General features: G+C 47.1%; 1 protein-coding gene across 2 annotated transcripts; it reads left to right on the top strand.

Moving 5' to 3' along the window:
* Positions 1-905: 905 nt before the first annotated feature.
* Positions 906-13,700, top strand: CRYBB3 (crystallin beta B3). 2 transcript variants are annotated; one of them, XM_043977198.1, is made up of 6 exons: positions 906-984; positions 8,466-8,556; positions 9,232-9,350; positions 10,190-10,322; positions 12,437-12,579; positions 13,478-13,700. In XM_043977198.1, exons 2-6 carry the CDS (start codon positions 8,482-8,484, stop codon positions 13,641-13,643), a joined length of 636 nt encoding a protein of 211 aa, XP_043833133.1. In that variant the 5' UTR covers positions 906-984; positions 8,466-8,481; the 3' UTR covers positions 13,644-13,700. The 2 variants fall into 2 exon arrangements, with proteins under 2 accessions (XP_043833133.1, XP_043833132.1); XM_043977197.1 differs by lacking the exon at positions 906-984 and having other exon boundaries at positions 8,337-8,556.
* Positions 13,701-15,428: the final 1,728 nt, after the last annotated feature.

The following is a 15,428-nucleotide window of genomic DNA, read 5'->3' as shown; positions in this document are numbered from 1 at the left end:
CTGTTTCCCATGACTAGTTTCAAAATATCTTCATTTTGGGGCAGCTAGGTGGCGCAGTGGATAGAGCACCAGCCCTGGAGTCAGGAGAACCTGAATTCCAATCCAGCCTCAGACACTTAATACTTACTAGCTGTGTGACCCTAGGCAAGTCACTTAACCCCAATTGCCTCACAAAAAAACCCCAAAACAAACAACAACAACAACAACAAAAACAACACAAAATATCCTCATTTTTCTTTTATTTCCAGTCTAAGTTTCTATAGCCTGTCAATTTTATCATTGTTATATTCTTAGGCCTTCACAGCCTAGCTCCCTCTGTTCCCTTTATGGGTACTGATTACTATGGGTAAGAGAACCTAGCATCCTGACTTGTAAATTATCTATTAACTGGGATCTGAATCCCTCTTAGAGCTCATATCTGAAATAGAGCTTGGGTCTTGGGTTTTTCTCTTAACCCCTTTTTTGCCTCCTACATCACTGGGAGCTCAAAAATCAATAAAGCCAAAGGTCTGGTTAAATTGAAAAAACAATATAAATGGGGTAGGAAGTGATCAAGGCTAAAATGTAACTGGGAAATATTTAACAAAATAAAAAAATAATAAAACATAGACTATGTTAATATCGTGTTTTTCTAAGTGGCCCCTATTTCTATTTGAGTTTGACACTTAAGGAAGAGGTTCTTAACCTCATGGATCCTTGGGCAGTGTGGTAAGATTATTGGAATTTGGCTGACTGATTGGGATGAGCCACACCCAGCCTGCCCTGAGTGACATGTGCTACTGATGTCAGCAGGAGAAACCACTCTCCACAGGCAGTTTTGAAGGACCTCCCCTTTTGGGAGAGGGAGAGTAAACAATCACTGAGGAAAGCTCAGTCTCTTCCGGAGTAACTTTATGTCCGGTGGTGTGAGCAGCAGGAGCAGACGAGTCCTGCGGGCCCTGGCTGAAAAAGCTGGTTTCCCATTGAAGCTACGGACCCCAGGTGGTGAGTTAACATATGAGCCCTGCTCTTTTTAATTAGCTGAACTGGAAGCGAGTTTGGGGATACTTAGGTTAGAGTTAAGAGGATTATCCGTATTTCTTTTTCCCTACTCCCTTGTCTTTGATTTTATTAATTTCACCTTGGCTGTTTATTTTATTCCCATTAATACAACCTGATTTGTTTGTGGAAAAGAGGCTGTTAGGTTCCTCTCTTATTGGCCTGGGAGAAATATCTAAAAAGGTAGCTCAGAGGGGAGGGAGCTTTGAACCTAGAGGGTCCCTCATTATTTCCAGGACCCCAATATTATGGTGAGCCACTCAACTCTCCATATAGTAAACTTGGCCCTCATAGGCAGGCATGTTGGAGACTATGGATGCCTTTTTAGAATGATAATTTTTACCTCTTAAGATAAAACACATAGGAATACCAAAAACAAACAAAAAACCCACAATCCTTAATTATATTGAAATACAGTTTTGTTTTTGTTTTTTGGTGAGGCAATTGGGGTTAAGTGACTTGCCCAAGGTCACATAGCTAGTAAGTGTCAAGTGTCTGAGGCTGGATTTGAACTCAGGTCCTCCTGAATCTAGGGCCGATGCTCTATCCACTGTACCACCTAGCTGCCTCTGAAATACAGTTTTTTAAAAAAATCAATATCCTGGGGGCAGCTGGGTGGCATAGTGGATAGAGCTCGGGCCCTGGATTTAGGAGGACCTGGGTTCAGCCTCAGACACTTGACATTTACAAGCTGTGTGAGCCTGGGCAAGTTGCTTAACCCTCATTGCCCTGCAAAAACAAAAACAAAACAATATCCTGGACCCCAGTTTAAGAACTGCTCTAGAAGGAGCCCACCTGCATTGGGAGAGGAACTTTCCTCATATGTTTTAAAAGTTTAAGAGACATAATTTCAGGGTAAATAATAATTTTATTATGAATGCTAGCATTTTATTAATAAAAAGGTCAGGGGGCAGCTAGGTGGCACAGTGGATAAAGCACCGGCCTTGGATTCAGGAAGACCCGAGTTCAAATCTGGCCTCAGACACTTGACACTTACTAGCTGTGTGACCCTGGGCAAGTCACTTAACCCTCATTGCCCTGCAAAAATAAAATAAAATAAAATAAAAAGGTCAGTGACACAAAGACCCCTGATGGCAGTGGGCTCTCAGTTTATATGTACTTGGAAGAGTGTTCCTGACAGTGGCAGTCAACTCTGATTGGTTAATAAGTAATGAAAAAGAATGAATATTACAGTAGAAGTGGACCTATCCCAATGAGGGTCTGGGAGATTTAACTTTGATTTTGTCATTTACTTCTAAATTACCCAGCCTTGGACAATCTAATCAAAGAATTGATCCCCACTCAAACCTGTGTAGAGCACCATGGGCTTCCCCACCTTAGATTAAATTCCTTGTAAAGTGGATTGGGGTCTGGCCAAGATGGAGGTGGAAGTTAATTCAATTTCATTATCAGCAATATCCTTTGAAAGGATTGTAGAAAAAGGGGGAACTCTGGATCTCCCCAAATCATTGTTTGTTACTAATTTCTCTCACTCATCTGGGAGCTCCCTGATTACAAATCCAGCCTCTATCTTTTAGAAATATGTCATCATTATTTCTATAGAACTTAATAAGCACTGTTCTCGTAGCCACTTGTAATACAGTGTAACGGTTATTATTCTTTATAGAGAGAGGTGACATACGTCCCCCAAAGCCACCCATTTAGAAATGGTGAAGCTAGGACTCAGACCCAAGTCTTCCTGTCTCCAAGTTCAGGCTCACGGCTGCATTTCAGAAGCATCCCTACTATTAGTACTTTTGCTCTTCCACTTCTGTGAAAAGTTGGCTAGCCTTGGGTTGGCCTTGGTGCTCCTTCCTGCTCCCTGCCCCCAGCTAGCTTTCAGAAGGAATATATCTCCTCTCCTGAAGGAGAGGATGAGTCCCATTCTGGCAGACACACCTTCCCCTCTCCTCCTTGAACACGTATTAAGACATCACCCAAAACATCATGGAAAGAAAACTAGCTTACAGTTTAGAGTTCAAGTCAGTAAAAAGCTTTTATTTCATCCATAATTGGCAGAAGAGAAGCCTGTGAGACAAGTGGACTTCTGAATATGAGCCATTTCCCAATAGGTACTTAGAACACACAGAAAATATGTATTCATTCTGGGTTCATAACCACACAGTCATTGAGAGCGTAGCTTGTTGCATTCCAAGGGAGGATTGACAAAGACTTCTTAATCAGCTAGGTTGCCATTGGCCTCAGGGGTCTAGTACAAGGCAGACTCTGTTTGTCTTTTGGTTGGTCTTGTCCAAAGAAAGCACAGCATAGGGATTAGATGTAACTGGTCATTCACTTTGAAATGGAGGCTTTTTTTCTAAAATGGCATGTCTCATCTTAAGCCAAGAAAAATACACCGCCACCATCACAAGGTCAATTCTGACCTGAAAGACAGTACTATGGTTCCTGGCACACAGTAGGTGCTTAATTTGACTGAGGGACTGACTGAAGTTAGGGTTGGATTCGCGTTCCACTTCTGACACCAGCTCTATGCCCCAGGGCAAGTGCCTAAATTTCCTCACCTGTAAAATGAGGTGCGAGTTTCATCAGATAGACACTGAGGTCCCTTCCAGCTGGGATCTACATTCCTAGTACTAGCATTCCCTCCAGGAGTAATTCTTCAAATTGTTGGAATAGATCGCCAGAGATTGGCTGACTACTTTTCTCCTTAGGTTAACCCTAAGGTGGTTGGACTTTCTGGTAATGCTGCTCATGAGCCCCCACCAGTGTTGGTTCTCACACTCTTTTTGCTTTTAAAAAGTGTATTAATTAAGCAAGTATTACAAGGACAATTGTTTAAAAAAAATCCCCCCATTCCCAAAACAGGGTTATGCGTGCCCCTTGCACACACAAGTTGCCTCAGAGAGTGGGCAAAAAAAAAAATAGTGAAGCATCTGCATAGGAGATGTATTTGCCCAAGATGTCACTCACAGCTCCTAGCTAATGGAAGTACTTTTCTCCCTTTGTAGAGTCCTCATGAAGTTCCCCTTAGGTGTAGCTTTCTTCTAGACCCTTGTCTAGATTGTTGCCATTGCAGAATCCTGAAGCTACCTTTCTTCCATGTGTCAAGGTGGTCTTCAGTGTGTCTTCTTATACTTATACCCGCCACCATGTACACTTCAATTCAGTGACACCGGCTCCCTGGCTGTCCCATGAACAAGACACACTTGTCAGTCATGCTGTTCTTGGGACTTTGCCACCAAAACCAACAGAACCTTCAGGTCTTCTAACCTTTCATGGTTCAAAGATTGTAACCAGATTGATGCTATCTCTAGCTTATCCAGTTTTCTCTTTTTGTTTTCATCTTGCCTCTCTTTACTCCTAGGTGGATGCACTGTCTCCTATCAGTCATCTTCCAGTAATATAGCTAATAGGAAGGGAGAAGAGAAAGAGGGGTATGTTCTCTCCCACCCCCAAGAGCAATTTCCTCTCAGAAGCCTGGAATCCTTAGCACCCAAATTGGGAAGCCCCTCCTGGTCAAATGACTGATGCAGATCTTGGCTTTTATATCTTATCCCAAAGGTATGACTTGTTCCTCTCCAGCCAATCACAAGATATTTCCTGTGTGGCATCTGTCTTTAGCCAATGACCCAAGAGTCACTGTAATCCTTTCAGGTTGATTAAGAGCATATTCTTACCTAGTTTAATTTTCATTAATGGATTGAATCCATTGATTTCAATCCAATTTCTGGGTCTTCTGCGATTAATTGGCATGGGGACTATTTCCCACCCTTGCACTACAGTCCTATGAAAGTTTGTCCAAGAGACTACAGGAAGCAGAGGAAGGCCCCCAGAATGTTGGGGAGGAGGGTGGTTCTCGGTGGAAAATTTGAAGGAAAACATGGATAAAAATTGCATAGGATAAGACAGTATCGCATAGCTCAATTTCAGGTTCCTCAAATTCTCAAAGTCCCCTTTAGCTCTCCTACTCTGATTACTTCCTTGAGTTCCAGATGTCTCCATGCAGCTGCCAGAGTTCAACCTGTACCAGGTAGAGTCTTTCTGGCTCTTCCAGAAGTCTGCAGTTTTTCTTATTTCTTATTCTTTTCTGTTCCAATGGACTGGCCACCTGGAGAAAGAGTAGGTCTTGGGTAGTCTTTCCAGATCCTAGTTCTGGATTCATTACCTTCTTTCCCTAGCTGCCCTGAATTTTAAAGAAATTTGGGCTCCTTGGGCTCCTCCTGAACCCAGTGTCCAGTGGCCTCCTCCATTGCCTTCTGAATGCGTGTATCAAATGAGACAGTGTGTTAAATCATATTATGGCCACTAGGTGGTGCAGTGGACAGAAGGTTTGAATTGGAGTGGTGTAGACCTGAGTTAGACAATCTTTGTATCTGACTCATTAGCTTTGGGGAAATCTGGGCAAATCATTTAACTTTTCTCACCCTCAGTTTCCTCATCTGCAAAATGAAGATAATAATCCACCTCCCACTAACCTGCCAGGATTGTTGGGAGGATATAATACTACAATGTTTGTAAAGCACTTTGTTGTTTTTGTTCCGTCATTTCATTCCAGTCTGACTGCCAAGAAGACCCCATTTAGGGTTTTCTTGGCAGAGATCTTGGAGTGATTTCCTGTTTCCTAATACAGCTCATTTAACAAATGAGGAAACTGAGGCAAATGGTGTTAAATGATTTTGTCCAGGGTCATACAGCTAGCAAGTGTCTGAGGCTGGATTTGAACCCAGGGCTTCCTGACTCCAGGCTGGGCACTCTATCCACTGAGCCACCCAGCTGCCTTATCATCATTATTATTATATTCCAAGCCTTAAAGAGTCATAGCAATGTCTGCTATTATTATCACTGTTTTGGCATTCAAGGCTCTTTACACTTCCCTAGTTTCCAAGGAGCCTTCTCAGCCTTATCTCATCCTATCCCTCATTCCCATTCCAGTCAAGCTAGACTGGCCTAGCCTTATCTTGACTCCTCTCTGTGACTTGATTTACCCTGTTCTTTTGGCAAGTATAGATATGCCCCCACCCCAATTCATCGTCCTCCACGAAGCTGTCCCTGAGCCCTCCTGTCCCTCCTGACTTGGAAACAATCTCCCCTTTAGAAAATGTCTCGTGGCTCCTCACCCAGGCCTCTCTTTTTGCACTGACACCACTTAGTCTTGTATTCTAATTATCTTGTGAATTTGTCCCTTCCGGTAATTGAGTTCTAAGGTCCTTGAAGACAGGACCCTTGTTCTATTCAGCTGTCCTTCAGAGCACTGGGCTTAGAGTCTGGGAGACCAAGATTCAAATCTGCCTCTGATACTCTGACTGTGTGACCTTGGATAAGTCTCTGGACATCTCTAGGCCTCAATTTCCTCATCTCCAAAATTAAGGCATTGGGCTCAGCCTCTTGAACTTTCCCCTACCTCCCACCTGGACCTGGTTTCTCTTTTGGGTCTGTTTTTCCCCTGGTGTCCTCTAGCCAAATTGTCTCTCTCAGATGCACCAGAGACACCGAGTGTTGGACTAGGAAGGCGGAATACCCGAGATCGAATCCTGCCCCAGACATATGTCACCCCTCGCAGCCTCAGTTTTCTCATCTATGAAGTGGGGATGATGATAGCACCTCCCTCCCAGGGTTGTCTGAGGATCGAATGAGATCGTATTTGTAAAGAGTACAGTGCATACAGGAGGCGCTTAATAAATGCTTATATTCTTTCTTCTTTTCTAGTCACACACGTGCCTGGGGGAGCTCATTTATGCTGTTTCCCATGCACGTATGGCTCACCAGTCATTGTTCTTCTGCGATTCACGAGAACATCTTGGGGGGACAGCTGTTTCTTGCACCCTGATTTGGAATGGGTTCTCTGGCACGCCTGGCACCCTAATTCAGCCACATGAGAACTAGAGCATTGTTTTTGTGGTCTACCCTCAGAGCTATCCACCTTGTGAAATGTTTCATTGAGAAAATGAGTCCTGTGTTCCAAACAACCTTTCACCCCACAACCCAATGGGGTGGCACAGGACTTGGACTCAGTGAGACCTGGGTTTGAATCCTGCTTCAGATACTTATTTGCCGTGTGACCCTACACAAGTCACTCATTCTCTCTGAGTCTCAGTTTCTCCATCTATAAAGCGAAGGGGTTACGCTAGGTGACCTCTCGGGCCCCTTTCGGTGACCCTACAAATCCAGTCTCGCTCTCACCCTCACCTCCACTCTCCTGGTTTTGCCCTGGCCAATGGGAGCTTGGGGAGTTTCTTTCTTTGGCTTGGGAATGCTCTATGACCCCCATTCAAGACTCCCTTCATCCCGATGCCCCTCTCCCCCTTCTCCCTGAAATAATGCTGATGGAGTGAGACGGTAGCGGGGGTTGGGAGAGGAGAGCGATGCCCACCGCTATGCATTGGCCAGTGAGACGGCGGCGAGGAGGACTCACATACACCGGCACCTGGGCCCCTTCTATTCAAGTGAAGTCAGATGGAGGGAATCTATTGGACAGAGCTGCTGCGACAGCAGGGCAGAATGTGCTGGCTTGGCCGGAAAGCTGCATAAATAGGGCCCTGGGGGAGGCCCAGGTCCATCCCTGCTGCTCCATTGTCCCTCTCAGAGGTAACAGAGGCTAGGTGAAGGGGAGGGAGGGAGGAGGGAGGAGGGACAAGGGACAGCGACTTATCTATGGGGGGGTGGGGGGTAATTTAAGGGCCTGGGGATCGATCCCTATCGGGGTTATTGTTGGGTAGGAGGACCTGGGAAGGCCAACGGTCCCTTGCCCAAGGCCAGAGCCTGGAAACCTGGTTTGTCTTTGGGAAGGAGGGTGGTTACCAAGAGAATAACAACGGTTTGTAAGCCTGAGGTCTTGGCAGGGCCTGTCTGCCTTGGCAGGCCTCATTCGGGCCGGGGCTGCCCCTTCTGGTTTTGGGAGGGGGTGGTGTAAACAGGGGCGGTGACCGGGTCCCTGTGGTTATTTAAGGCTGAAGCCGGCGGTCACCCCACTTTGTCACTGGGAAAGTCTGGGAAAGTGGAACATTTCATTCTGGGTCCCTGAATCCCAGCTGGGAGCTGGGCCAGTCCCAGAGACCAGTGAATGGAGAGATTGACTCTCACCACAGAGAAAAGCCAGTTGTCTCTTGGGTTCTGACCTTCACGAGGCCCTGGGCCTCAGCCTTCCCGTAACTGTGTGTGAGAGAGTGACCAAATGTGCCACCGTGTGCACGACTATGTCCAAGTATGTGTGTGTGTGTGAGTGAGCGCGCACGCCTGCTTCCAGCTCCGTGTGCCCACCTGTGTTTAAAGTGCCACGTGTGCAGATCCCTGCCTTTGTGTGTGACTGGTTAGGGAGAGGGCAAGCGAGCAACCGGCAATGCCTCACAGGATGTGATTCTGAGGGATTGTCCCCAAATCCCAGTCTGCCAGGCCCCTCCCTTGCCTCCAAATGAGCCAGCCAGCACCCTCAGTTTTCAACCCTCTACTTCTTCTTCTTTGGCATCTAGACATCTTTGCTGTAAGATGATGGAGCAGACAAGTGTCCCAGAGCAGGCGGCTGCTGGGAAAAGCCATGGAGGCCTGGGGGGAACATTCAAGGTACAGTGCAGGGCTCATGTTGACGGGGGCGTCCTTGGCCTTGGATTGGTCCTGGGTCTCTGGGCTTCCTCTCCTGAGCTAGAAGAAGGGAAAAAGGCTGGGTTCAGTGACTATAGCCTCAGGGAGGGAGAGACACCCATTCAGGCCACAGATATGCAGCCAGATGGGCTGAAAACTGGGGGTATAGCCCTGCCACAACCTGAACCTTAATTTTTATATTCTCTATTCTAAGGGCCTTCCCAGCTCTGATATCTCCTGTTCTAAGGCCCCTCCCAGCCCTGACATCCCCTGTTCTAAGGGCCCTCCCAGCTTTGACATCCCCTGTTCTGAGACCCCGCCCAGCTCTAAGATTCTATGATTTTAATCAAGTAAGCTAGAGGCTGGCACAAGGGGGCAGACCCCAGGTTTCATGTCTGAGAGCAGGTTCCTCAGATGTTTTCCCCAGGACAGCTCAGGCTGTCAGGCCCATGGGGGCACAGAGCCCAGCGTGCTAGGCTGAACCAGCCTTGTTTGGCCAGCAGAGGGAAGTGCAGGCCTGCTCCTCCCAGTGACTGCCTGGTTGGTCTAGGACTTGCCTGGTATTTCAGAAAAGCAGAGGCAGAGTCTGGGCTTGGAGAGAACCAAAGAGTGACCGGGGCCTTGTTTGGTGGGCTCATGGGCTGCTGCTTCTTCCAGGTCTCGGTCTATGAGCTGGAGAACTTTCAGGGAAAGAAGTGTGACTTCTCCGCCGAGTGCCCCAACTTGACCGAGAGTCTGCTGGAGAAGGTGGGCTCCATCCAGGTGGAATCTGGCCCGTAAGTGCTGCATGGACAGAGTGGGGTGGGGAGAAGTTTTCTGGGGTTCCGTGTACAAAGAGCCCACAGCCAGCGGGAGGAGGCCCTGGCACCAACCGCCTGCCAGGTCACCTGAGGGCCAGCACTGCCTTTGAAGTCTGTGCATCAGCTTGGAATCCTGGCTCTGGTCATTGCTAGCTGTGTGATGGTGAGCAATCTGGACCTCAGTTTTGTCACCTGTGAAATGGGGAGATTGCACTAGAGTATCCCTGGGGTTCTTTCTAGTTCTGAGACTTTGTGTTCTAAGGGCCCTCCCAGCTCTGACATCCTGTGTTCTAAGGCCCCTCCCTGCTCTGACATCCTGTGTTCTAGGGCCCCTCCCTGCTCTGACATCCTCTGTTCTAGGGCCCCTCCCTGCTCTGACATCCTGTGTTCTAGGGCCCCTCCCTGCTCTGACATCCTCTGTTCTAGGGCCCTCTCCCTCTCCATTCTAACATTGTGTCCTTTCTAATAGACTCTCATATGAGGACCCTTTCTGTTCTAAAACCTCTGACCCTATCTGGGCTTCAGTTTCTCCATCTGTGAAATGGGGGGAGGGAGTCAGACTAAACAGTACCTAGCTCATGCCATCTACCTTGTGTGGGATTTTGAAGGTTTTTTGGCATGGGTGGAGCCAGCATTGCCGGGAGCTTGGCCAAAGTCACAGGTCACGTTCCCCGCCCCCCAGGCTGTTTCCCCCAGGACAGTTCTCTTTCCCAGGGTCCTGCCCCATCTCTATCCTCTCCCTCCCTGGTCTCTTGCTGCCCAACCAGCTTCTTGACCTTCTTCCGCTGAGACCCGGCTGGGCTTTCTCTCTCCAGGTGGTTGGCATTTGAACGCTGCGCCTTCCGGGGAGAGCAGTTTGTCCTAGAAAAGGGGGATTACCCCCGGTGGGATGCCTGGTCCAACAGCCATCACAGTGACAGCCTCCTTTCCCTTAGGCCCCTGCACATTGTGAGTACGGCCTCCCTCCTCCCCAGGGGCCTGGGCCCCCCACTGGGAAATCCTGGAAAGGGGGGCAGGGAAGGTTGTGGGCCAGGCTGCACAGAACTCTGACCTGGCTGCAGACGCTATGGACTTACTCATGTTCAAAGCAGTCCTTGCTCCAGGCCCCTTAGTGGTCTGGCTTTAGAGTTGGAGAAACCTTCTGCATGGTCTAGGAAGACTGTCAGTCCTGGTTGGGCATTTTCTCACTTCCTCTATCTGCCAATTGGTTCAGCTCAGCTCAGCTCAATTCAACAAACATTTTTTTTTTTTTGGTTTGCTTTTCCAAGCAGGAACTGACAATGTCCTAACTCCTAATTTATTTCAAAGCAATTTTTTTTTATCAAGATCTTTTTGTTTTGCTTTTTCCCCCCTCGAGGCAATTGGGGTTAAGTGACTCACCCAGGGTCACACAACTAATAAGTGTCTGAGGTTAGATTTGAACTCAGGACATACTGACTCCAGAGCCAGTGCTCTATCTACTGTGCCACCTAGATGTCCCTAAGATCTTTTGTTTCAACATCAGCTAAGATTCTTCCACGTATCCCTTTTCCTCCTTTCCAGAAAGCCGTCCTTTATAAGAAATAATTATTTTTAAAAGAGTAAGATAAGAAAGAGATCAACAAAATCTATCATCTATCTATCTATCTATAGAATATCTGATAATGTATGCAATGTTCCACACCCAAAGACCCCCACCTCTTAAAAGGAGTAAGGGAAGATATCTTCTCATATTTCCTGTTTGAGGACAAGGTTTCATCTCCTTGTGCCCAGTCCAGGGGTACAAAGGACCCAAGGAGCTTGTGCCTTGGGGTGTGATGTAACTATGACATGAGGTAGACAGTGATAAGGATAAGGGAAAAGTCTTATAAGGAATTTGAGAAAGGGGTGGGCATGGAGATGGGAATGGAAGGAGCGGGGCTTTCTGGAGGCTGTGATATCTAAGCTGGTCTGGAAGAAAGAGAGACTCTTTCAAACACGGGGGAGAAGAGAATATTCCAGTTTGACCAGAGCACTAGGCACTGGTTATATAAAGGGGAGTAGAATGAGATAATGGGGAGCCAGATGGGGGGAGCTTGAGTCAAGTAGTCTGCAAGTACTTATGAAGTACCTACTATGTGCCAGGCACGAAGTACTGGGGGTTCAAAGAAGGACAAAGCCCCTTCCTATAAGGAACTCCCATTCTAGTAAATGAGGCAGTGTGGAAGCATCCATGTACCAAGAAGGCAAATGCAGAATGGTCTTAGAAGGGAAGGTAGGAGCAGGGAGTGATACTCCAGTGGAATCTTGAAGGAGACCAGGGAAGCCAGGAGGCCAAAGGAAGGAGGGGGAATATTGTGAGCACGGGGGTCAACCAGTGCAAAGATATGGAGTCAGAAGATGGGGTGTGTGTGCTAGATTGCACAGTGAATAGCATGCCAGGCCTGGAGTCAGAAAGACCTGAGTTCAAATCTGACCTCAGACACTTACCAGCTGAATGACCCTGGGCAAATCGCTTAACTCTGTTTGCCTCAATTCTCTCATCTGCAAAATGGGGATGCGAGAAGTAATAATTGTCAAATGTTCAGCACAGTGTCTGGCACCAAGTAGGCACTATATAAATGTTAGTTATTATTATGAGGGATAGATTGGTATAGCTTGAACAAAGAGTTTATACATTTTTCAGTAGACAATAAGGAGCCATTGAAAGTTTTTGAGGGTAGGAGTGAGGCACAAGCTTAATGGTGAATTAAGAAGATTACTTGGGGGACAGCTAGGTGGCACAGTGGATAGAGCACTGGCCCTGGAGTCAGGAAGACCTGAGTTCAAATCCAGCCTCAGACACTTGACACTTACTAGCTGTGTGACCCTGGGCAAGTCACTTAACCCCAATTGCCTCACCCCCCCCCCAAAAAAAAAAGATTACTTGGGCAGCAATGTAGGCAATGGCCCTTCTAGGTTAAATAGTCTCTAAGCAGAGAGTTGCTGTTGATTTGTCATCCCCCTCTGGAGGTTGTATGTTGGCCTGGGGGCAGATTATGGGAGCACGGGAGGACCGGAGTATCAGAGATGGCTTGACTGATCATTCCAAGGCCTCCTCCTAGGACAGCCCAGAGCACAAAATCCACCTGTTTGAGAATCCGGGGTACAGTGGCCGCAAGATGGAGATTGTAGATGACGACGTTCCCAGTCTTTGGGCCCACGGCTTCCAGGATCGGGTGGCCAGCATCAGAGTCATCAATGGAACGTAAGGAAGGAACTACTGCCTCCCTTCTTCCCTTCTTTCTTTTCCTCCCCCTGCCTTTGATCCTAGGCAGATCTGCCCACACTTTGGGCTTCCTCCTACAAGGCTGGATGTAATCTTGGGCAAGCTCGGATCCTTCTTCACATTTAAATGGAAACAATAATAATACCTGTCCTGCCCAGCTCACAGAGCTATGATAGAACAGAGTGCTTTGTGAATTGTAAGGCAGCATTAACTCGAAGCCACATATATCTAGAAAACTTGATGGTAAGCATGTAGAGGAAAGTAATAATAATAATAACAATGAAGATGATTATAAAGATAGCTAGCTCTTCTATATTGTTTTAAGATTGGCCAAGTGCTTTACAAATATCATCTCACTTGGCAATAGCCCTGTAGGTAAGATGCTATTAGGACCCCCAGTTTATAAATGAGGAAACTGAGGCAAAGAGAATTTAAATGAATCACCCAGGGTCACACAGCTACTAAATGTCTGAGGCCAGATTTTAACTCAAGTGGTCCTGATTCCAGCCAGGGCTCTCTACTATAGGGGAAGGAATCATGCATTTATTAAGCAAGTGTCTTTGTGCTAAGCACTTTGCAAATATTCTCTCATGTGATCCTCACAACAACCTTAGGAGATAGGTGCTATTATTATTCTCATTTTACAGTTGAGGAAACTGAGGCAGACAAAAGGGAATTGCTCAGGGACACACAACTAGTAAATGTCTGAGACTGGATTTGAACTCAGGTTTTCCTGATCCCAGGACTACTGGCATCACCTATTCACCATCTTACCCAGAATATCCAGCATTTTTCCCTACCAGCTCAACTCTTGGCCCAAGCCTGGCCCCCTCCTCATAGAACTAATGCCAATTTCTGTCTCTCCCAACCCCAACAGGTGGGTAGGCTATGAATTTCCAGGCTACCGAGGGCGCCAATATGTCTTTGAGCGGGGAGAGTACCGCCACTGGAATGAGTGGGATGCCAATCAGCCCCAAATCCAGTCCGTCCGGCGTATCCGTGACCGCAAGTGGCACAAACGTGGCTGTTTCCTCAGTAGCTGAAGGAGACCCAAGGCCTCCCGTCCCCCACCCTCCCCAGGCAGCTGGCCCACCAAGAAGAGAAAGCTCTAGGGATTTTCTGTTTTCTCCCTCTTGCATCAGAACCTCCTCAATAAATCACTGGGGCTCACAGGTCCCATCACCCTCCGTGGCTTGGTTGACTTCATTAAATGAAGAGGGTAGCTTTGGTGTTTCTCCCTAGAGAACCTTGTAGCTGTTGCTAGGTAGGGAAAAGGGAGGGGAACTTGCTTGTCCTTTGGGTCAGACCTTGGACAGCTCAGTTGGTATGGATGCTGACGTCCTCTTGGAGCCTGTGGTCTGCCATGCAAACTTCATGCAAACTTGAGTTCCCCTCTGCCTCAAGTTAGCATACGGATTAATCATCCATTTTAATTCATTCATCTGCCTTCACTAGCCACTGCTTTACCAGTCATATTTACCAGGTAGGGGATACTTCCAGCTCTCTCCCATACCCATATCTTTTTGGGGGTGGAGCAATGAGGGTAAAGCAACTTGCCCAGGGTCCTACAGCTAGTAAGTATCAAGTGTCTGCAGCCGGATTTGAACTCAGATCCTCTTGAATCTAGGGCCAGTGTTTTATCCACTGTACCACCCAGCTACTCCCTCCTTTACCCATATCTTGGTAGTCCATTGCCCTCCTGACCTTGGCAGAGAAGCCCCGAGAGGGTCAGCCCTGGGCGGGGGGGTGGGTACTGTCTTCTTTGCCCCCAGATTCTGAATCAATCCCATTGACTTCCTCAGCCTATCAGCTTTGCCCTGTGAGGTGCCCTGTGCCACTGGATCCCTCCCCTTTTCCCTCCCTGGTGATAACAACCTGTCTGTGTGTGTGGGCAGGCTAAGGAGGTGGGGAACAGAAACTGAAAAGAATATAGTAATTTTCCATCATTTCAACCTTCATATTTTCAAGTATGCATCTGAAAAAGCACGTTGGGTTATTTTTAACCCACAATGTAATAGGCAGCAGCTGCTCAGGTAGGATCTGAACCACTAAGGTGGGGGAGGGTGCCCAGAAAGGCTGGGGCAGGTCCTTAGACCAGGGCCTGGGAGGTGCTTCTTCCTACATAGTCTCATTTCAATCAATCAATCAATAAAGTACCTATTATGTACTAGGCACTGTGATAAGTCCTGGGGATACAAAAAGAGGCAAATTCAAACTATCAACATTTACTACTGTGTTAAGCACTGGAGGAGACACAATGATTTTTTTGTTTTGTTTTGTTTTTGTTTTGTTTTGTTTTTTGTGGGACAATGGGCATTAAGTGACTTGCCCAGGGTCACACAGCTAGTGTCAAGTGTCTGAGGTTGGATTTGAACTCAGGTCTTCCAGAATCCAGGGCTGGTGCTTTATCCACTGTGCCACCTAGCTGCCCCTGAGACACAATGTTTTAATAAAACTCAGTCACTGTCCTATTCTAGTAGGGAGTTCAGACATGCACGCCGTCAATTATAACACACGATGACTGATTAGATGCAAAATGAATGGAATGAGGAGATCTGAAGTAGAGTGAAGGAAGTGGGTATCAAAGAAGCTTTCATGGAGGCAGCACTATCTAAGTGACCCTTTAAAGGATGGGTGGGAATTTATCATCACTCTCCTTCCTGTCCTCCACAGCCATCCTTACCCCACCGCATTCCAGGTCCAACCAGATACCTGCATAGGCTAGACCACTCTTTTTTGTTTTGTTTTTGTTTTTGTTTTTTGCTGGGCAATGAGGGTTAAGTGACTTGCTCAGGGTCACACAGCTAGTTAAGTGTTAAGTGTCTGAG

The sequence above is a fragment of the Dromiciops gliroides genome, chromosome 1 (genome assembly GCF_019393635.1).
Source record: "Dromiciops gliroides isolate mDroGli1 chromosome 1, mDroGli1.pri, whole genome shotgun sequence".
Taxonomy (NCBI): Eukaryota; Metazoa; Chordata; class Mammalia; order Microbiotheria; family Microbiotheriidae; genus Dromiciops; species Dromiciops gliroides.
This window is presented reverse-complemented; position numbering and strand designations above follow the sequence as displayed.